This window comes from Gopherus flavomarginatus, chromosome 6 (genome assembly GCF_025201925.1).
Source record: "Gopherus flavomarginatus isolate rGopFla2 chromosome 6, rGopFla2.mat.asm, whole genome shotgun sequence".
Lineage (NCBI taxonomy): Eukaryota > Metazoa > Chordata > Testudines > Testudinidae > Gopherus > Gopherus flavomarginatus.
In genome coordinates this window covers 119,065,484-119,083,141 of record NC_066622.1, presented here as the reverse complement: position 1 = coordinate 119,083,141, position 17,658 = coordinate 119,065,484, and the positions used below count along the sequence as shown (strand labels likewise).

The 17,658-nt window shown below is 41.3% G+C and overlaps 1 protein-coding gene across 1 annotated transcript in view; it reads right to left on the bottom strand.

Annotated features, from left to right (window-relative positions):
- FAM53B (family with sequence similarity 53 member B) overlaps nt 1-17,658 on the bottom strand; it is a 95,285-nt gene that overhangs the window by 60,313 nt on the left and 17,314 nt on the right. The window contains exon 3 of the mRNA XM_050959553.1: nt 12,689-13,467. Within this exon, the coding sequence (XP_050815510.1) occupies nt 12,689-13,467 (779 nt within the window). The remainder of the gene's footprint in view (nt 1-12,688; nt 13,468-17,658) is intronic.

The window sequence follows — 17,658 nt, the reverse complement described above, 5'->3', positions numbered from 1 at the left end:
GCAGTTGGGTCCCTGCAGGCGTGAAGAACAGTGCTTGCGTTTCCACTACAGCAAGTGGAAGATGTGTTACCATCTTGGGCTCTGGGCAACATAGCACAAACTCTGTTTCTCTCTTACTGCTCGGCCAGTATTTTACAGCCAATCCATGCAACCATGCTACAGATACCTATCAAAAGAAAGCTGAAATAATACCAATGACTTCAATTATTTAAAGTGTTGTACAAACATTAACTAACTAGTCCTCACCACATCCTGTGAGGTGGGTAATTATTATTATCCCTGCTGTGGGGAACTGAAACATTGAGGCTAGTGACTTGGCCAAAGCCTGCAAGAGTCAGGATTAGAATGGAATTCCTAGTTGCAGAGCATGGATCCACACTACTCTAGCCCAGAAATGTATTGTGCTGGTAATTAGCTAAGGTAACCAACTAAGAAACCATCAGCTAACCAACGGATAGGCTTTCCCACACTGCATTCAGTAGACATTTGCTAGTGCAGGGGTCGCTCATCTTTCTCTGAAGCATCTAGTGCTGACCTCTGTCAGAGACAGGCTATCGAACTAGATGGGCCTTGGGAGTCTGATCCAGTCTGGTGATTCCTATGTTCCTCATGTGCTGGAGGGAATGGAGGTGAAGAGAGAGCATACCGATGCTTTAGTCCTAGCCCATCTCGGTTTTGAATTCTACCACTTGCCCATCTCTTACTTCTCCTATCTGTACCTCTTTATATCCCCGTGTCATAAATCTATCCTCCTCCCCTGGGTGTCTTCTCTGCAGGATACCAGAGCGCTGGCTGGGTTGGCTCCTGAAGCCAGGTCAAGGTTTTCAGAGAACAATTTAAAGATTTAATTACCAATAGTTATGCTTCCTCAATGGTCATCTCTTTAGCCTCTGTTTCGGTTAGCGTTTTTTTGCTCCCTGCATGACTGGTGTAGTTAGTTTCTACCAAGCCTGTATAGTGCCCTCTGGGAACACTGTGTTCCTGACATAGTGGCCCTGCTGTAGTGGGATAAAGCTGTAACACATTTAAATCTCTATTCAACATTATCTCACTGTTAAATATGCCCTTCCCATCCCTGCCTTGTTAAACCCATGGCTGGTCACTGATGACTGAAGTCCCCAGTGTAAGCAAGGCCCCAGTCTCAAACGCTGTAACTGACTCTTGATCTGAGACTAGTTTTCAATCCTGCCCTCTTCTGTGACCTTTCCTGACTATAGTTTCCTATATGTGCTGTCAGCTGTAGAACTATCTCCTGCAGCTAAAAATAGCTCAGGCAATAAACGGATGAGAGTAACTCTTTTATTAACCCTTAAATTGGTTAAAAAGAAGAAAGAAAATGTGAAGGGAGTCAGGCTTGAAGAAATTCGGCATTCTGGGTTCTTTTATAATTAAGAGGTTTTGATCCAAATCCTTACACACTGTCCCTAGTCCTGGTTACCTTCTGATGCATACATCGCCATGTTGTATTTTGGGTGTTGATAGTGAGTAGCAGAGGATACCACTTTATTTACACCCTGTACTCAAATCCTGTGTGACAGCAACATCCCTGCATCCAGGAGGACTAGATGAGATCACCTCTCTAACCCATCGAGGTACTCTGGCTGTCCAGCAAGCAGTCAACACCTAAATGGGGCACTGTAGTTCTCGTTAGCTGCACATGCACTCATTCCAGGAGTACTTTTGAAATGCCACTCTGTTCTCTGCGGTGTTGTCGAGATGTTGGATGCACCCTCCCTAGGCATCCTTGCATTACACAACATGGTGTACTGAAGCCCGCTTATATGGTTCCTTCATTTGGAAAATGGAAGGATGAGGCCTTTAAATTGACAGCTGTGCACAACACACAAAACTGAGATGGAGGTAAATGTATTTTACTTTGTTTAATTTTCCCCAATGGGGCAATATCTCCGGTGCCCCAAGAGCACAACTGCCATTGTGTCAGTGCAGAGTACTGCAAAACTTATTTTTCCCTTGAAGTTCAGAGTGCTGTTAACTCCACAAATCTTACATCCCATCACTGGTCTGGGAAGTGCATACAAGGCGCCTTTGAAAATAGAGTCCTGGGTAGCACAAGGGTGATAGTTTACATGATACATCTTTGAAGGAACATACAGTAGGAATTGCCAAACTCAGATGTGGTCAATCTAGATTGGAAATCTGTCTTCAACAGTGACAGTATGTATCTGGGGAGCTGTAAACTGTTAGGAATATACCTACTTGTTTAATACTTTACCAGAGTGGGGAGTTGGGGGTTGGGATTTCTTCCTGAATCCAGCTGGACTAATTTATCTCTCAAAGCATGAGGATTTAGGAAATGATCTGATTTCAACAAATTTGATGGGCATTGGATTGGGGATTTACAGTCAAACTGTGAGGTTTGTTATACTATCTGAAAAGTCTTTTGAAACTTTATTATTAGTTCTTCTTTGTAACCAGCCAAGTAAAGGGGCTGGTATTGTTAACAACCTTCAGTGTATCATTGATAGCAGTCTCATAACTCTTGTGTGTAAATTAATCCGGCTCTTACTGTGTTGGAGGTACATTTTGTATTCAGCTATTTTTCTACTATTGTTTAAAGCATAAGAACATAAGAACGGCCCTACTGGATCAGACCAACGGTCCATCTAGCCCAGTATCCTGTCTTCCAACAGTGGCCAATACCAGGTGCCCCAGAGGGAAAGAACAGAACACGTACTCATCAAGTGAGCCATTCCCTGGGTCCAGCATCCCAGGGTATTGCTGTATCTGGCCTTCAAATGCAGAAATTGTTCAACTTTTGTCCAAAACCAAGCAATTAACCCTCACTTTGAATGCAGTAAAATCAAGTTTGTATTTGTGTAGAGTTTCTGTTCTTCACTGTGCTATTTGTTCTCTTCAGCTTCTAACCCAATATAAAAATGTCAGAGATTCGGTTTTGCCTCAGTGCGCATTTCAGATGAGGGGAATGGGAGGGGCATAAGAGGAATAAGGACAACTGTGTGAGAAGAAGCAGTTAATTAGAATTAAAGATCATGTTACACTTTAAGACATCAGCCCTTATAAAGGACTACAGAATTATCAGTGGGATATTCCTATGGCTGGCTGTTCACTTTATCAGCTTTCACTGGCCAAAATCCTTGGAAGTTGGAAATGGGGTGGATTTTTCAGGTCCATTTCTAGATTTCACAAAGTAGGAATTTCTACTTCTCTCTTAGCCCCACAAGCATTAGCCTCAGTTTCCCCCAATATGAAACTGACCCAGCAGCATGTGACAGGAGTGCTCTAAAAAAGAGAGATCACTGTGTATATCTGAATAGTTAATAGATAAGGTGTCGGCCGATGGGTCTCAAGAATATACTATGTTCCTGGGGTTGTTAAAACTATTTGTTGTGTACTGCAAATGTACTGCAAATGATATCTTATGTGCAGCTCTTTACATACAGCAGTATCTAACTGAGTAGCACAGCAGGGCAAAGGTATCAGGAGCACCTCACAATACTGGTAGGTTTAAACTGGTCATATCAGAAAAAAATGGACACCTTGGGTAAACTCTGTAAGTCATTTTACCTTCAAATCTTTCTTGGAGAGAAAGGAGACTTTAAAAATAGAGCATATTGGAGGAGCAGAGACGACGTGACTGACATCTGAATAAACAAAATTAACACTGACACCCCAACACCATAACACTGGTGGTGACTTCTACACACAGGAAAACTCAGCTCCAGACCTACAGCAGAGCTCTTCCTGCTGTTGCTCATTTTTAGAAAATGTACAGAGCATGTCGTTTTTATCAAGCAGAGCAGTAACGAGGATCTCGCTGTCTTTTAACTTTATTGCATTAGGTGGGGTCCATGGATAAAACTGACACAAGAAAGAGATTCTGAGACTAACTATGAAATTACAAAAGGGTCAAACCACAAAACCTCAATCTGGATTTCAAACACCTCTGTAGTTCAGATACAGGCAATTGGGACGTCACAAAGATAGGGGCTATTTGCACGATTCAGACTTGGAATGTCTTGAGAGCTGGATATAGAGGATGTGGGTTGGGCTCAGAGATTTATCTGAAGTAGCCTTTAAAAATAGGACTGACTGCTAGGTCCACCATTTTGTCCCCATGAGCTCATGTTCTTCGGGACCAAGAGTGAAACTATAGACAGTAAAGCTCCTTTCCTCGTCCTGTTTCACAATGCTGTCATCAGAAGTAGTGTAATTTTATTAGAGCTGAGAGGCTCGTTCCCTTCTGATGATGCCATCAGTTCCACGGCTTACACTTCACTGCCAAGTGTAGTACTGTAACAAACTGAGCTCTTGTGCTACTGTGCCGTTAGTGTCCCAGACTGTACAATGTCAGGGGCTACGGCAATGCTGCAAAACAGAAAGTGAGGAAGGAAAACTCTGTCAATGCTGCTGCTGCAGCTGCAAGAACAAAAAGGCTCTTACAGCTCCTCTGTAGGAAGTAAAGAGTTAATTTTGCTAGAGGTTTATAATATCTAAACTAGCATGGATCCAGGGTTCCTCCCACATACATTTTTAATCTGAAAGCATTTCAGTGCTAGAAACACATTGCAGCTTTTCTTTCTTTAGCTCCGTATTGAGGAGCAAGGGAGGGCATCCCTGCAGGTGTCATGTATGTTCCACATCTTCCTATGTGCACCCTCAAACCTCTACACCCCATTTGGCATCTTCCATCACTCTGAACAGGTCAGACTGGATGGAAGCAGTGGTGGCTCTAGGTTAACATTTTAGGTGGGGCATTCTAAATGGCCTTATCTATGCCCATGCACACATTAAGTGAAGATGGTTTGCAAGTATCTCTGAGTGCTCTCTTGTGGCTGTTGGACTGTCCTTCAAAGTCCTCCTGCAACTGCTTTGGAGTCCCCCGAATAAAATGTGCACTATGCCAGTGGTTCTCAACCAGGGATACACATACCCCTGGGGGTACACAGAGGTCTTCCGGCGGTACATCAACTCATCTAGATATTTGCCTACTTTTACAACAGGCTACATAAAAAGCACTAACGAAGTCAGTACTGTACAAACTAAAATTTCAACCAGACAATGATTTGTTTATACTGTTTTATAAACTATACACTGGAATGTAAGTACAATATTTATATTCCAACTGATTTAGTTTATAATTACATGGTGAAAATGAGAAAGTAAGCAATTTTTCAGTAATAGTGTGCTGTGACACTTTTGTATTTTTATGTCTGATTTTGTAAGCAAGCAGTTTTTAAGTGAGGTGAAACTTGGGGGTACGCAAGACAAATCAGGCTCCTGAAAGGGGTACAGTAGTCTGGAAAGGTTGAGGGTCACTGCACTACACAGACTGGGGCACTGGAGCTGCTGCCTCACATGGATCTTTCATCTGGAAGAGCAATTCGGTTAGTGCAATAGCTGTGAATGGCACAAAGAACTGCAATAAAGGTGATTTTATGCTGATTTATTTTCTAATGTTTCTCAATGGGGCAGCTACGATGATCCATCCATTCCCATAGGCACAAGAGACGCATTTGTAACCGATTTTGCACTGTGTGTTATGCTTCGGCTGATTGACAGAATAGCAGCCTACTACCGCTTCCACCAAAGAGACCTACAGTGAAATCTTGGACCCGCTGAAGTCAGTGGAAGTTTTGCTTAGCACAAACAGTAAAGGTTTGTGCTGCAGTAGTGACAGTCTATATTCAAACCTTGTTGCCAGTCTGTGAAGGGAATATTACACATTATCTACAGGGTCCAGTAGGGGAAGTAGAAGTCCCTCCTACAGAGGAAAGGTGAGAGACAGCCACCAGAGGTTGGAGAAACTGACACATTTGGCAGCCAAAGTCCTTCTTGTTTGTATTCTGTGCTTTGCTAAAACTGAAATAAACCTGAAGAACTGGGTTAAAGGATGCAGTATATAATGCTAGTTTCAGGTTCAAAAAAATGTAGTAGTTTAAATCCTCAGAGAAACAACAGAGCCAAGTTGGAAGACTTCGACCATTCCTGCAGAGCCTCAGGCAGCTGAGAGAGACCTCTATAGAGTAACAGGAGCTGACTGGAAGGTTTTGAGATAAATGATCTGTATTAACTGCTGACTTTTCTATATACCTATTAGGCACTGATTTAAAAACTAAGCAGCATTTGTATTACAGGATGTAGGCTGATGGCGTGGGTCAACTGGAAGAAAAGCCACAAAAACAGTCTTTCAAGGTCTGTGTTCCTCCTCCCAGCTCTTATTCCCAAAAGCTTTCAGAGTGAAATATTTACAACTAAATAAACTGGACTTGTATCACCAGCAACCAAACAGGAAAGCAACAGTTTGGCCTACAACAACAGCCCAGTAGTGACTTTGTGTGGAGTCCCCCTTTCTCCACCACATACCTCCTCTGACTCTCAAATAGCGATCTATCGACTTCAACAGCCCTCATCACTGGTCACATCTGAGCACCTCTCAAATGCTAACGGACTTCTCCTTACAACGCCCTGTGAGGTAGGAAAGTTTTATACTTGCTTTATGGAGGAGTGAGTCAGAAAATAATTCAGTAACTCGCCCACAGTCACACAGGAAGTTTGCAACAAAGCTGGGAATGGAAGCCAGCTCTCCTACTCCTCTGCCAAGCATCTAAACCACAAGACCATCCTCCCTTCCTTCCAGTATGAAGTTCCCTACATTCTCTCCGAGAACCTGGGCCTGCACTCTCCAGCCTTTCCTTGAGCACTTGTGTATGAGCTGAGCCAAGAGAAGGATGGCCATTGGCTTCATTGGGCCAAGCACTAAGTCTCCTCTCTCCATAGCAATTTCCCAAATGTCTTTGGTCTCCAGACTGCTTCTGCATAAAGGTGGACTGGAGCTACATTTTAACACTTGCATGGGAAGCAGGATTTCTTTCTTTACCCTGTGTAAGGAACACAGTGTCATCTGCCATACCACTTTTCCCTTTTTCAGTTGCGTTTCCCTCTTAGGAATCTTTAGTTGCAAATGGCCAACAATTAAAGAGAAGAAAATTGCAAGGAGCCTTAGAAAAAAAATTGCTTCATTGGCATTTTCAAAGATAAACTCATTAACTTTTTTTAACGTGAGATCGAAGCTGCAGAGCTCACAGTCGCCATGACCTTAGGAAGATTACTTGTGCAATAACAGCACTGACAGCTCACGGCAGGGTAATTCATAATGCCACAGCAAACGGCACAACACACACAGAGACCTACAGCTCAATGGTTCTTTTAATTTTCCTAGCAGCCTAACACATTTTAATACAAAATGATGAGCCAAGACAGATGACTTATTCTCCACTTTCCTGTTTTTACAGCACGCCCCTGTTTAGCACACACAGGTCTCATCAACAATTACTAACATAGTATTTTAAGCACAGCCAAGCAGCTGTTCCAGAGCTCACTCACTGTGTAGGCTGGAGCAATCAGTTACACTTTCAATTTCTACTCTCTCTCATCCTGATATTTAGAAAGAATTCAACTTACTTTCCATATGCACAGAATCAAGCAAACAAAAAGAGCCCAGCCCATTACACTGAGAAAACTGCAGTGAGAATATCAATTAAAAAAAAAAGAATTGACTAAGATATTTGATTTTTATATCTGTTTCCCTCTGTAGTTTTTAAACTGCCAAATATGGCACTGACTGATCTCGAGTTCTCCTGTAATGTCCAATGGGCTGAAACTGCAAACTAATGATAGCACCTGGTGGTCAGGGTCTGCCCGATTCTGACCTCTTTTCTTCCTGCAACCCCCTTCCATCCCTGCAACTTTTCCTTCCCCGGGATTTGTACGGATCATTTTCCCCTCTTCCCACAATGTCCAAAATCCTGCTGAAGATGGAGAGTTTAGAGGCCTTTGTGCAGACTCTCAAAATCACTAAAGGAATAAAAATACTAACATTTCTTTTATTCATTCTATTCATTCAGCAGCTGTTCTTGCAACAAATGCCGTTGTAACAGAGAGGCATATGGAATGGTTTGGCATGCAGGGCCACTGTCTCTCCATTTGGGTCTGATCCTGAAAAGTCCTGAACACCTCCTACCGCAAACTAAGAATCCTTCACACCCTTTTGAGATTGCTGACAGAGCATATGGGGCATGCCCAACTTTGTGTACACAAGTCATTGGATAAAACAAGCAAATTGTTATCAGGTAGATTTGCAAGCCCAGCCCATGTATGCATACAGCACTGAGGTTTGTGTGCACATCCATTTTACCATCTGTGATGAGTGCTGTAGAAGAACCTATCTAGCATGGAACAGACCAAGGGTCAGATGCTGTGCAAATGCTGCATGGCAAGTTACCCACGCACAAAACAAGCCAGGATGCAAAAATCGGCCTTAAGCATGGCACCTTGTAAGCAGATTTTTTCTTATCTGATATACTCTGCATCTCCTTAATGCTTTTTATCCCAAGAATCTCACTGTATTTATTTGCAGTAAGTATTGCTGAATTTGGTTGCACAATCTCCCTTTACGGAAATATGGGCCAAGAAAGGTGAAATTGTTTCCCTGTGGTCACACACAAAGACTTCCAGAACTGGAAAAGATAGCGCATCTCTCCTGACTCAGTCCAGCGCCTTATCTGCAGAAGCATCCTTCCTCCTCCTTTCTCCTATATCTCCTGTCAGTGGGCATCACTGCATTATCGTCACAATTTCAAAATCTGAAACACAGTCCTGTGTGACCTTTTTCTCAATGAACCTGTTACTAATGGAGCCAAAGAAAAATACAGTCACTAGTGTGTGGTGGCAAGAAGAAAAATACTGATCATGCTTTTGGAGCTGCAAAAATCTGATGCTATAAATAAATGATTGGTTTAAGCCCTGCCCTGCTGTAGAGCATATTGTGTCATTTTTCAGGGTCCTGCAGCCAAACACAGAAAGCAATAGATCAAAGCCGTTTCATAAGGTATTTTTATAGCAAAGAGCTGTTCGTGAACTCTAAATGAAACCACCTTGCACGTGAATCAGAGGAATGTGACCGATTCCTTGCACTGCTTTAAAACAACTTCTGCTGTGAAACAGCGTGGTTATAATTACAATTACACAGAGGCTACATTTCTTGAATGGGTCCTTGTATCATTCCAAAATGTTGGGCTTTTCATTACTTTGATTATTATTTGGGATTAATTTACTTAGTTCGCTTCATCCTAGATGGTAAGATCACACAAGAAACAACACAAGGTGAGAGCGAAGGGGTCATGCGGTCATAAAGATGTAGTTACCCATTCCTGCAAAGGATTTTTATTGTGCAGCATTGTGCAGGAACACTGCACTTTTCAGTATTAGTTATTGTCAGATAGACTGTAAGTACCACTTTAGCTTGGGTCCATCGTGGGAACCAAAGTCAGAAGAGAGAAATATTTAGTGTGTGAAAAGTGTGCTCAAAATACTATAGCCACACAGCCAGAGGTGTAGCATTACAGTTCATTGCTTTTCTTTTTTGCTATAATTTTGTTCTACGGACTTGAAATCCAAAATGTTTTGGGGATATACAATACCTTCAGCTTCACATGGGTTTTAATACCGAGAGAGCGGCTAGGGACATAATCATGACACAGATAGGAGGGAGCTCAGCTGAGAGTGGATACTGAATATTACGGTTGGTTTATTTCAATGGGCACAGGTACATTTTACAAAAACGGACTTGAATTTTTTAATAGTCTCCTTGTCTTGCAGTACATGACTCAAATTTTGTTTGCATTCTTTTAAAATGAATATCATACGCAGCCCTTCATGGACCCTGGACTCTTGGGCCCCTGAAGATCTGAAAGGTCTTTGTCGCTGGAGGCAGATTTAAACCTCTCCATCAACCCAAACCAGTGTGTCATTTACCGTCACTCAGAAACAGAGGCAGCTGGGGCTGAAGTTAAACTTAAATGAGAAGCTGCTGCAAAAGGAATTGGAGTTTATTCTTCTATTTGGCACAAAGGGACTAAGTAAAAGGTAGCTGAAAAATGGATCCTTCCTAGTGTGGGATCCATTTTCCAGGCTGTGGTTACTCAGTTGGTTTGGAGAATGTGCTCCCAAGTCCTATGACTCCCCACCCCTGATGGGCTGCACATTATTCCTTCGCCTTCAAGGCCTCTTGTCATGGCATGGTACTCCCTGTCAGTGTTAGCTCACAGGGCCCTCTCTGAACCCTAACAACGGTGTTCTGCAAACAGCCCAGGGTTCTCTGCATAGTAACGTAAAGGGCTTCCTCCCTCACAGCCTCTGCAGCTCCCTTTAGCACCACCACCTGAGAGCAAGGGTGTGCACAAGGGGGGACAAGCAGGGGCACACCCCCACCAATAATCATCGGGGGCACAGAACTTCTCCGGCCCCAGGGTCACAGAGGCAGGGAAGAGCGAGCTCCTACGAGGGCAAGGGCTGGGGAGAGGATAGAGAGAGTTCCTGTCGGGGCCGAGCAGGGCAGGAGGGGATTGAGCTCCTGGGTGCCCCTCCTAAAGGGGTCAAATTTAAATTCCTGAACATGCCCCTGCCTGAGAGTGAGAAGCTGGGTTCAAGGACCACGCTTGGAAGGCAGCTGACTGCGTGGCCACAAGGTAGCATGGCTGGCCACTGTTTTGATTTTTCTAAAAAAAAAGAGAGAGAGAGACTGTAGTGCCAGGGAAAAGCTTCTTCAATTGCACAGCAGTCATGCCATCTTCTCCACACTACTTTACAAATTTGCCTCAACCTTTATTTAGAACCAGACTGTGCAACCCTTCCCCATGGTGGTGAGCACTCACTCACATGAGTACTGCTGTTGAAGCCAACGAGACTACTACTTGCCTCACCAATGCTAAGGTTGCACAAGCCAGCCCTGTGTCTTTCAGGCAATATAAATCCCCAGAATTATTCCAAATCATAGCATCCATTTCTCCCAAGGCTCCTTCTCCTTGAAAGGATCATAAATCCCCTGCTATCCACTTTTAGGTATGTTTAACGTACCTAGAGACTTGTTGATGAACACTAAGCTATCAGCAGAAGTGTTTTAATTCACAGCTGCCCCTTTGACCTCTTCCTACCACCTCCACCACCACTTTCTCGGAGACCAGCCTGGAGCACATGAAATATCCTACATATGTGGGCACAAATATATAGAACTACTGTATGTATTTTTAAAATGTTTCTGCCAATGCCAGGAAATGAAAAGGACTTCAGTGATGCCAGTTGTGTTATTTCAACTTGTAGCTAATGAAATATAACAACATGTGTAAGTTGCTTTTACTACCTATCCAGCTTATTAGCTAATAAAATAAGCTAAGTGTGTTAGATGTAACTGACGCAGTTTATCAAATGGAGATCACAGTGTATCACCCAAGAACAACTGTTTCTGTCCCTTTTTATCATTTAAGCTTCTTTGGAAGAGGACAGACTAGTCACTTCCTCAAACACAATGAACTCATTCAAGCAACCATTGAACCATATAAGCATAAAATGTCATAAAATATCACATTATTCTAAAAGAAAAAAATGGTATTTATAACATCAGAAGTCATTACACTGGGTGACGGGAAGGAAAGGAAATTTGCAACTCTATTTCTGAACTGTACCTGCTTAGGAGATGTCACTAGTTTTATTGTTAACAATAAACTAAACTTCATTATGCACTAGCCTACTGAAATGCAGTCACATTTCGGATGAAATGAAACAGCTGTTTAACAGCAACATTACACAACAGAGAGTGAAGAAGAATATCATATCCAGTTGAAACTTTAGGGGAAATTTTTGGCAGGCAGAATGTAATAGAAAACATTGGAATTTGGCCAGAACAGCAGGGTTAATACCTTACTCTTGCAAAATGAACCATGGGATCTTTAGACCCAAATTTATCTCTGTACCACACAAAGCTGGTGTTATCACAGAGTTTATTATTGTAAATTATTGACATTAGAAATCCTGAATCATAAAACTGTGGTTATGGAAAACTTTAGACATGCAAAATGAAATTGCTTCTTGTACTGTTCTTTAATATGTCCTTTCATTTTGACTTTCTCACACATTTTTGAAGGCCAATATCACATAATTGGGTCTTGAAGATTGAGGGCTATGGAGCAAAATCCTCTCAGATATGCACTTCAAATCTCTTATCTGCACTGTAGATTCACACTGCATATTGAGGAAGAAAATTTTGCTCTATGTTTGCACCTGAATATGAAACTTGATAACATCTCCAGAGTGGAAAATTACAGGAGTCAAGACTGCTTGAAGTCACCGCTAATAGCCAGTACAGTCCCTACCAGTGAAAATTCAACTAGTGATAAAGTTAATGCTGAATACCCTGGATGTTGCCTTCACTTCCTCCTGCATGCTCTCAAAGCTCCTCTCCCCTAAACATTTCCTATACAAATTCTACTTTAAAAAATTATTTCTGATAGAAATACACAGTATGAGGAAATATTGGTGTGATGTGCTACAGGCCTCAGCGTCAGGAAAAAAAAAGAAGGAAGGTTTTGAAAGAATAATGCTACAAATCCAGCTGCACAGGAATAAGTTTTCTGCTCTAACAAAAGGAACAAACTTATCCATAACAATCACATCTATTTAATGCAGATTAATACAGCTGAGTCAGAAGAAAATGGATTTTAGCCCAAATGGAAGCAATTAAAATTCAGGCTTCTGTTGACTGAAAAATAACCCCATGTGATGCTGTGTTCTGCCCACACATAAGTGTTCAATTATGTTCCGTAAATGTCTGTGCCACCCATGTTTGCCTGTTAATAACATAAGTATGTCTTACCTGGGTCATCTTGGCAAGGTCCAATGAGGGTCTTTGTTCCTGAACCTCCTCAGGCCGTCGTCGTTTAACTCCAACCTTCTTATCATTAAGGACACAGGGCTGTGATCGGCTTCGCGACAGCCCGTGGGAGCGTCTCATCAGCTCTGGTGTTGAGGCAGGTGTGCTGTTTGCTGAGGGTGCACAATATTCTGAAGAGGAAAACTGATCATGTGAACAGGAGAGGGACCTCTGCATGTCCAACCGGTTACCATCTACAGAATTGTGATCATAACCCCAGATGTCACCTGCCTGCCCACAGGTGGTTGACTTCCTCAGCCCTTGGCATGGCTGACATCCAAATTTGTTGCTAAATCCAGACTGGTCATATGATGAGGAAAGCATGTTTGACCTTGAAGGGAGGCTGAAACTTGAACTCCGCTGCATGGTGGTGATGCCATTGGAATAGCGCTGGACACTTCCCCCACTATAACACCGTCTCTTTTCTACAGGAGTCCAGACCTTTGACCCTAAAGGCCTCCATGATGTCCTGCAGCTAGACATTTCATCAGAAAAAGAGAGTGACCTACACTGGCGTTTGCTGGGAGGTGCTGATGGGTTGCCATTATGGTCACTAAGACTGAGGTCTTTGATCAAGTTGGTCACTGAACAAGTGTTAGCTGCCTCTCTGTGCCATATTGAGCCATCTTCACTTTTATCAGGCACACAGTCCCAGATTATGGTACTAGGTTGCTCAATTTGAAGTGGATACTTCCTGCTGAGATCTCTCCATCTGTCATTTTCTAGTTTAAAAATGATTTAAAAAATTATATATTAATATACATCAATATATCTATACACACACACATATATTAGCATGAATTAATTATATGGTTCATTTTCTATGTCCGTTTACTAAAAATAACACATGGGACATTTTCCAATATAAATTAACCCAGGGAATATGGTTTCCCAGAGTGCTTGCCGAGTGATTGCTATCAGATGGATGGACAGAGAGATAGATAGATAATAGCAGCAGCAGCAAAAAAGTTAATATAGAACTAAGACTGCTATAAGAAGAGACTATACAGAATGAACTAGCTAAGGGGAACTTAGCTTTACAAAAGCATACAATAATCACTTTATCTCTGTGACAAAATATGCCTGAGAATCATGCGTTTAGTTCTAGACTCTATAAGCAACAATTACCTGAGAGGTTTACAAGGTTACAAGAGTCTAAAGGAAACTTAAAATCAGAATTAAATGTCAAGGGCCAGGTTCTTAGCTGGCGTAAGTTGGTGTAGCTCCACTGAAGTCAATGAAGCTACACCAGCTGAGGATCTGGCTCCAAGGTTTTCTTTGGAGTTGTCCTTAAGACAGCAATCCTAATGAAGTAAGTACATGTAAGCTCCAGTGAGGTCTAGTGGATAGCTCTCACTCCTCTTCTATTTAAAAAAAGAATGGCCTTAGAGCAGGGTAACATAGGCGGAAGAACACATAATGTGACCTTATCAATGTGGGGAGGTAGCTGTTGTAATAGAATATCAAAATTTGCAAACATAGATGCCTTAACATCAGACACCTATATCCACAATCAAGTACCTAAGTAAATGACCTTATTTTCTTATGGTAGCTGCTGAGTAGCCACAGTTCTCACTGAAGTGAACTCATATTTGAAAATGTTGGCCCTTACTTTGACAGTAGCATGCAATGTTGAGTCTCTTCCGAATTCAAAGTAGCCTTTCAGTCTATGTTCATATGAGAATGATATAAATAGGCTGGGATTTTCAAACTACCCAAAGGGAGTTAGGCACTCAAGTCCTATTGAATTTCAGTGGGAGCTGGGTGTTTAACATCTTCTAGGTTCCCCTGGAACTCTCAGTCATAAAGAGTGCAATAAATAGTTCACGCTTTGTGATAAACGTGACAATATGTAACAATTAAATACTTCTTAATTTAAAGGGACACGTCAATGTGTGTTTAGTTTTTATGCTCCTCCCGCCCCACCCCACTCCCCATTTTTCATTCAACAAATCCACATGGAAATTTCTTTCCCTGTCAATTTTGTCCATCTCACTTAGAATTTTTAATGCATTTCTAATATAGCAGAACAAAAGCCAATATGACCTCCTGTTGAGTATTTCTCCATGTGTACCTATCAGCTCCATCAGCTAGCATGTGCCTGGTGAATGGCGCTGCGAATAGCATTTGTTGTTTCTTAACCATGTAACAGCTCACAATTATGTTTGAAAATATTTACAGATATGGTTATGGTTAGAACACTGATTGCAGCTACATGAAAGAAGGTTGCAAATCACGTTACAATTATATTCAGATAGATAGCGGTTGACCACCTAGGAGCATAGGGCAAATCCTGTTGATCGTATCCATGCAGATAGTCCTACTGAAGTCAATGACAGTACACAAGTGAGAAATATTTGACCCATACTCTACAATATGGTTAAGGCTAATGAAGTTCTTTAAAAAAATCCTTGTTCACACTCAACAGGAAAACCATGTTAGAACTATGCCATCAACAGCCGTGATGGAAAAAAGTAATCACTTCACCAAGCGTGACCGGCAACTGTTTTTGTAGATGGCTGTTGCAAACAGAGGCAAAATATATCAGTTAACTGTTGCTGCAGAGTTTTCATGTGTTTACATCAAAATTGTGTGATTTTTTTTTAACGTAAGCAACTGAATGCTGATTTTAAATGAACTATTTAGTCAATCTACAGTTCTAGGCACTAACATAATACAAATAATAAATAAAGACTAACAAGGACTATTCCCCAACGTATAATGATCATTTCAGTCAGAGAGGTCAAATTTGGCACTTAACTAGGTTGACATCCTTTCATTTCTCACTGCAATGGGCGAGTTTTATTATTTCTAATTCCAAGAGAATGCTACTTACTAACCGCAGAGCCAAATGTTGTTTCTGACCATAGCTATTAATTCAGTTCTATTTTAACCATTGCTGTCTTTCTCATTTTAATAAACACAATGAAGAGTGATAAATATACACTAAACAATTACATCTATATTTAGATCTTTATTATTCCCCCCCTTATTAATGCAGCCAACAGGGAGATTTCTCAGGTCAATTCACCACACAAAAGAAACAGAAATAGAAGCTAATTTTTGATGGCAAGCTGCCATGACCTTCAGGTTCTAGACGTCATATTTCACAAAAGGACGTGGTGAGCTATAAGAAGAGGATACAGGATACCTTCCTCTTTCGACATCACTTTTGCACAAACAGCTATAAATCTTTTAAAACTACAAAGAAAATCTAAGGCACGGTATCATCTTGAGCAACACTTAAGATTTTTTTTCTTTTGCATTTTAAAACAAACCTTGCAAAACGTACTTTTCACCAGTGAAAACTGTGAATTCTCTTTACACATGAAGTATGCTACCGAGGAGTCTATAGCAATGCTCCTACTGTGCAATGTCCTTTACAGTATGGTGGCCAATATAAATGATTCAATATATGTTCAGTCAGCCATATTTAGCAGGGTTCTCTCTGTGCTGAAGAATTACAGCATGAAGACTGTCATATGTTTTAGCCTGCTTGTAGTCCATCAGTATCGGACTATTAGTTTTAAATATCACATGATAACCCAGGAAATTATTTTCATGGCAAATAAATGTTAACTTTGAAACTGATTGGATGCTAAACTGAAAAAAAAAAGGATATTGCAGAGGTTTTCTTTTTAAATGACTCAATAAAGCCCTCTAAGAAAAAGGGTTTCGCTGTTTTTTTAAGAACAGGATTATCGTCTTCTAAACCCTGATACTAATTGTAGGGGAGCCCTTTATACTGCTGTAGGTAAGGATGCGTTAATTTTTTTAAGTTGTACACCTCAATTTGGTTTACCCAGTTGCTGAAATTTGTTCCAGAACAAAATTTACCATGAGAGCACCTCAATGCAAAAGCAAACTGCTTTGTTCGGGAACATTTATTTGCTCATTTATAAATGGGAGACAAGCTACCAAAAAAAAAAGAATCTCAGGTGCTTTTTTCCCTGCTGCAATTAAAAAGGTATCGCTGTTAGTTAGTTTGTTAAAAAGAAACACTGCTGGCCCTCAGGCCACTTACTTTTGGGTTTAACTTACAACCATAAAACTGAAAATGTCAAGTTGCTTATTGCACGTGTCCAATAAATTTTTCCTAATTTCTTTTTATCTTACAGGTCTGTATTTACTGGGCATACCAAATGTTTTCTGAGCATCTATTTGATCATGAAATAGCTTTCAAAGCTCCCAAAATACAGACCGTCATTGTCAAACAAGTTATTGTAGCTTTTATTTCTACTGCAGAAGTACTTCAAGATCCCAGCTGAGGTTAGAAACCCATTGTGTTATAGGCTCTACAACACACATAATAAGGCACTGTCCCTGCTCTCCAGTGCTTTCAATCTACATGGAAAAGACAAAGGGTGGGAGGGGAAACAGAGGCACACAGAGATTAAGTGAATTGCCCAAGGTCACAGGAAAAACTGGGAAAAGAACCCAGAAAGTAATTTTATAGAATTTTTAAAAACCTGTGGTCAAAGAAAGGCTCAGACCTCCCGTAACCTCCCCCTTCTTTCTTTTTTAAACACTCTAATAAGAAAAGGAAATGACATAAAAATATTACAAGTAAGAACCTTCAAGCTGTAACATTCAACCACAAAAGTCAGAGAACTCTGACAATGAATAATTTCCCTTTACTCGTCTTTGTGTTTGAGTGTTGCAGAAGTCTGAAAACAATTGCTTACCACTCACGCTGCTGTATCCTGGCACAAAAGAGAGAGACAGGCATGAAGCAGCGGCAAGTTAAAAAGAAGTTCAAACTTTACAGGCTGTCCAGCCGTACAAGAACACATAACCAGCCTGATCCAGCTCTCCAAACCAAGTCTGCAATATTATTAAATTCCTAGTTCGCGTTTGAATAACCCTCTCACATGTGCTATCTCATTCAACCAGTCCAGCCTGATCCTGCATTC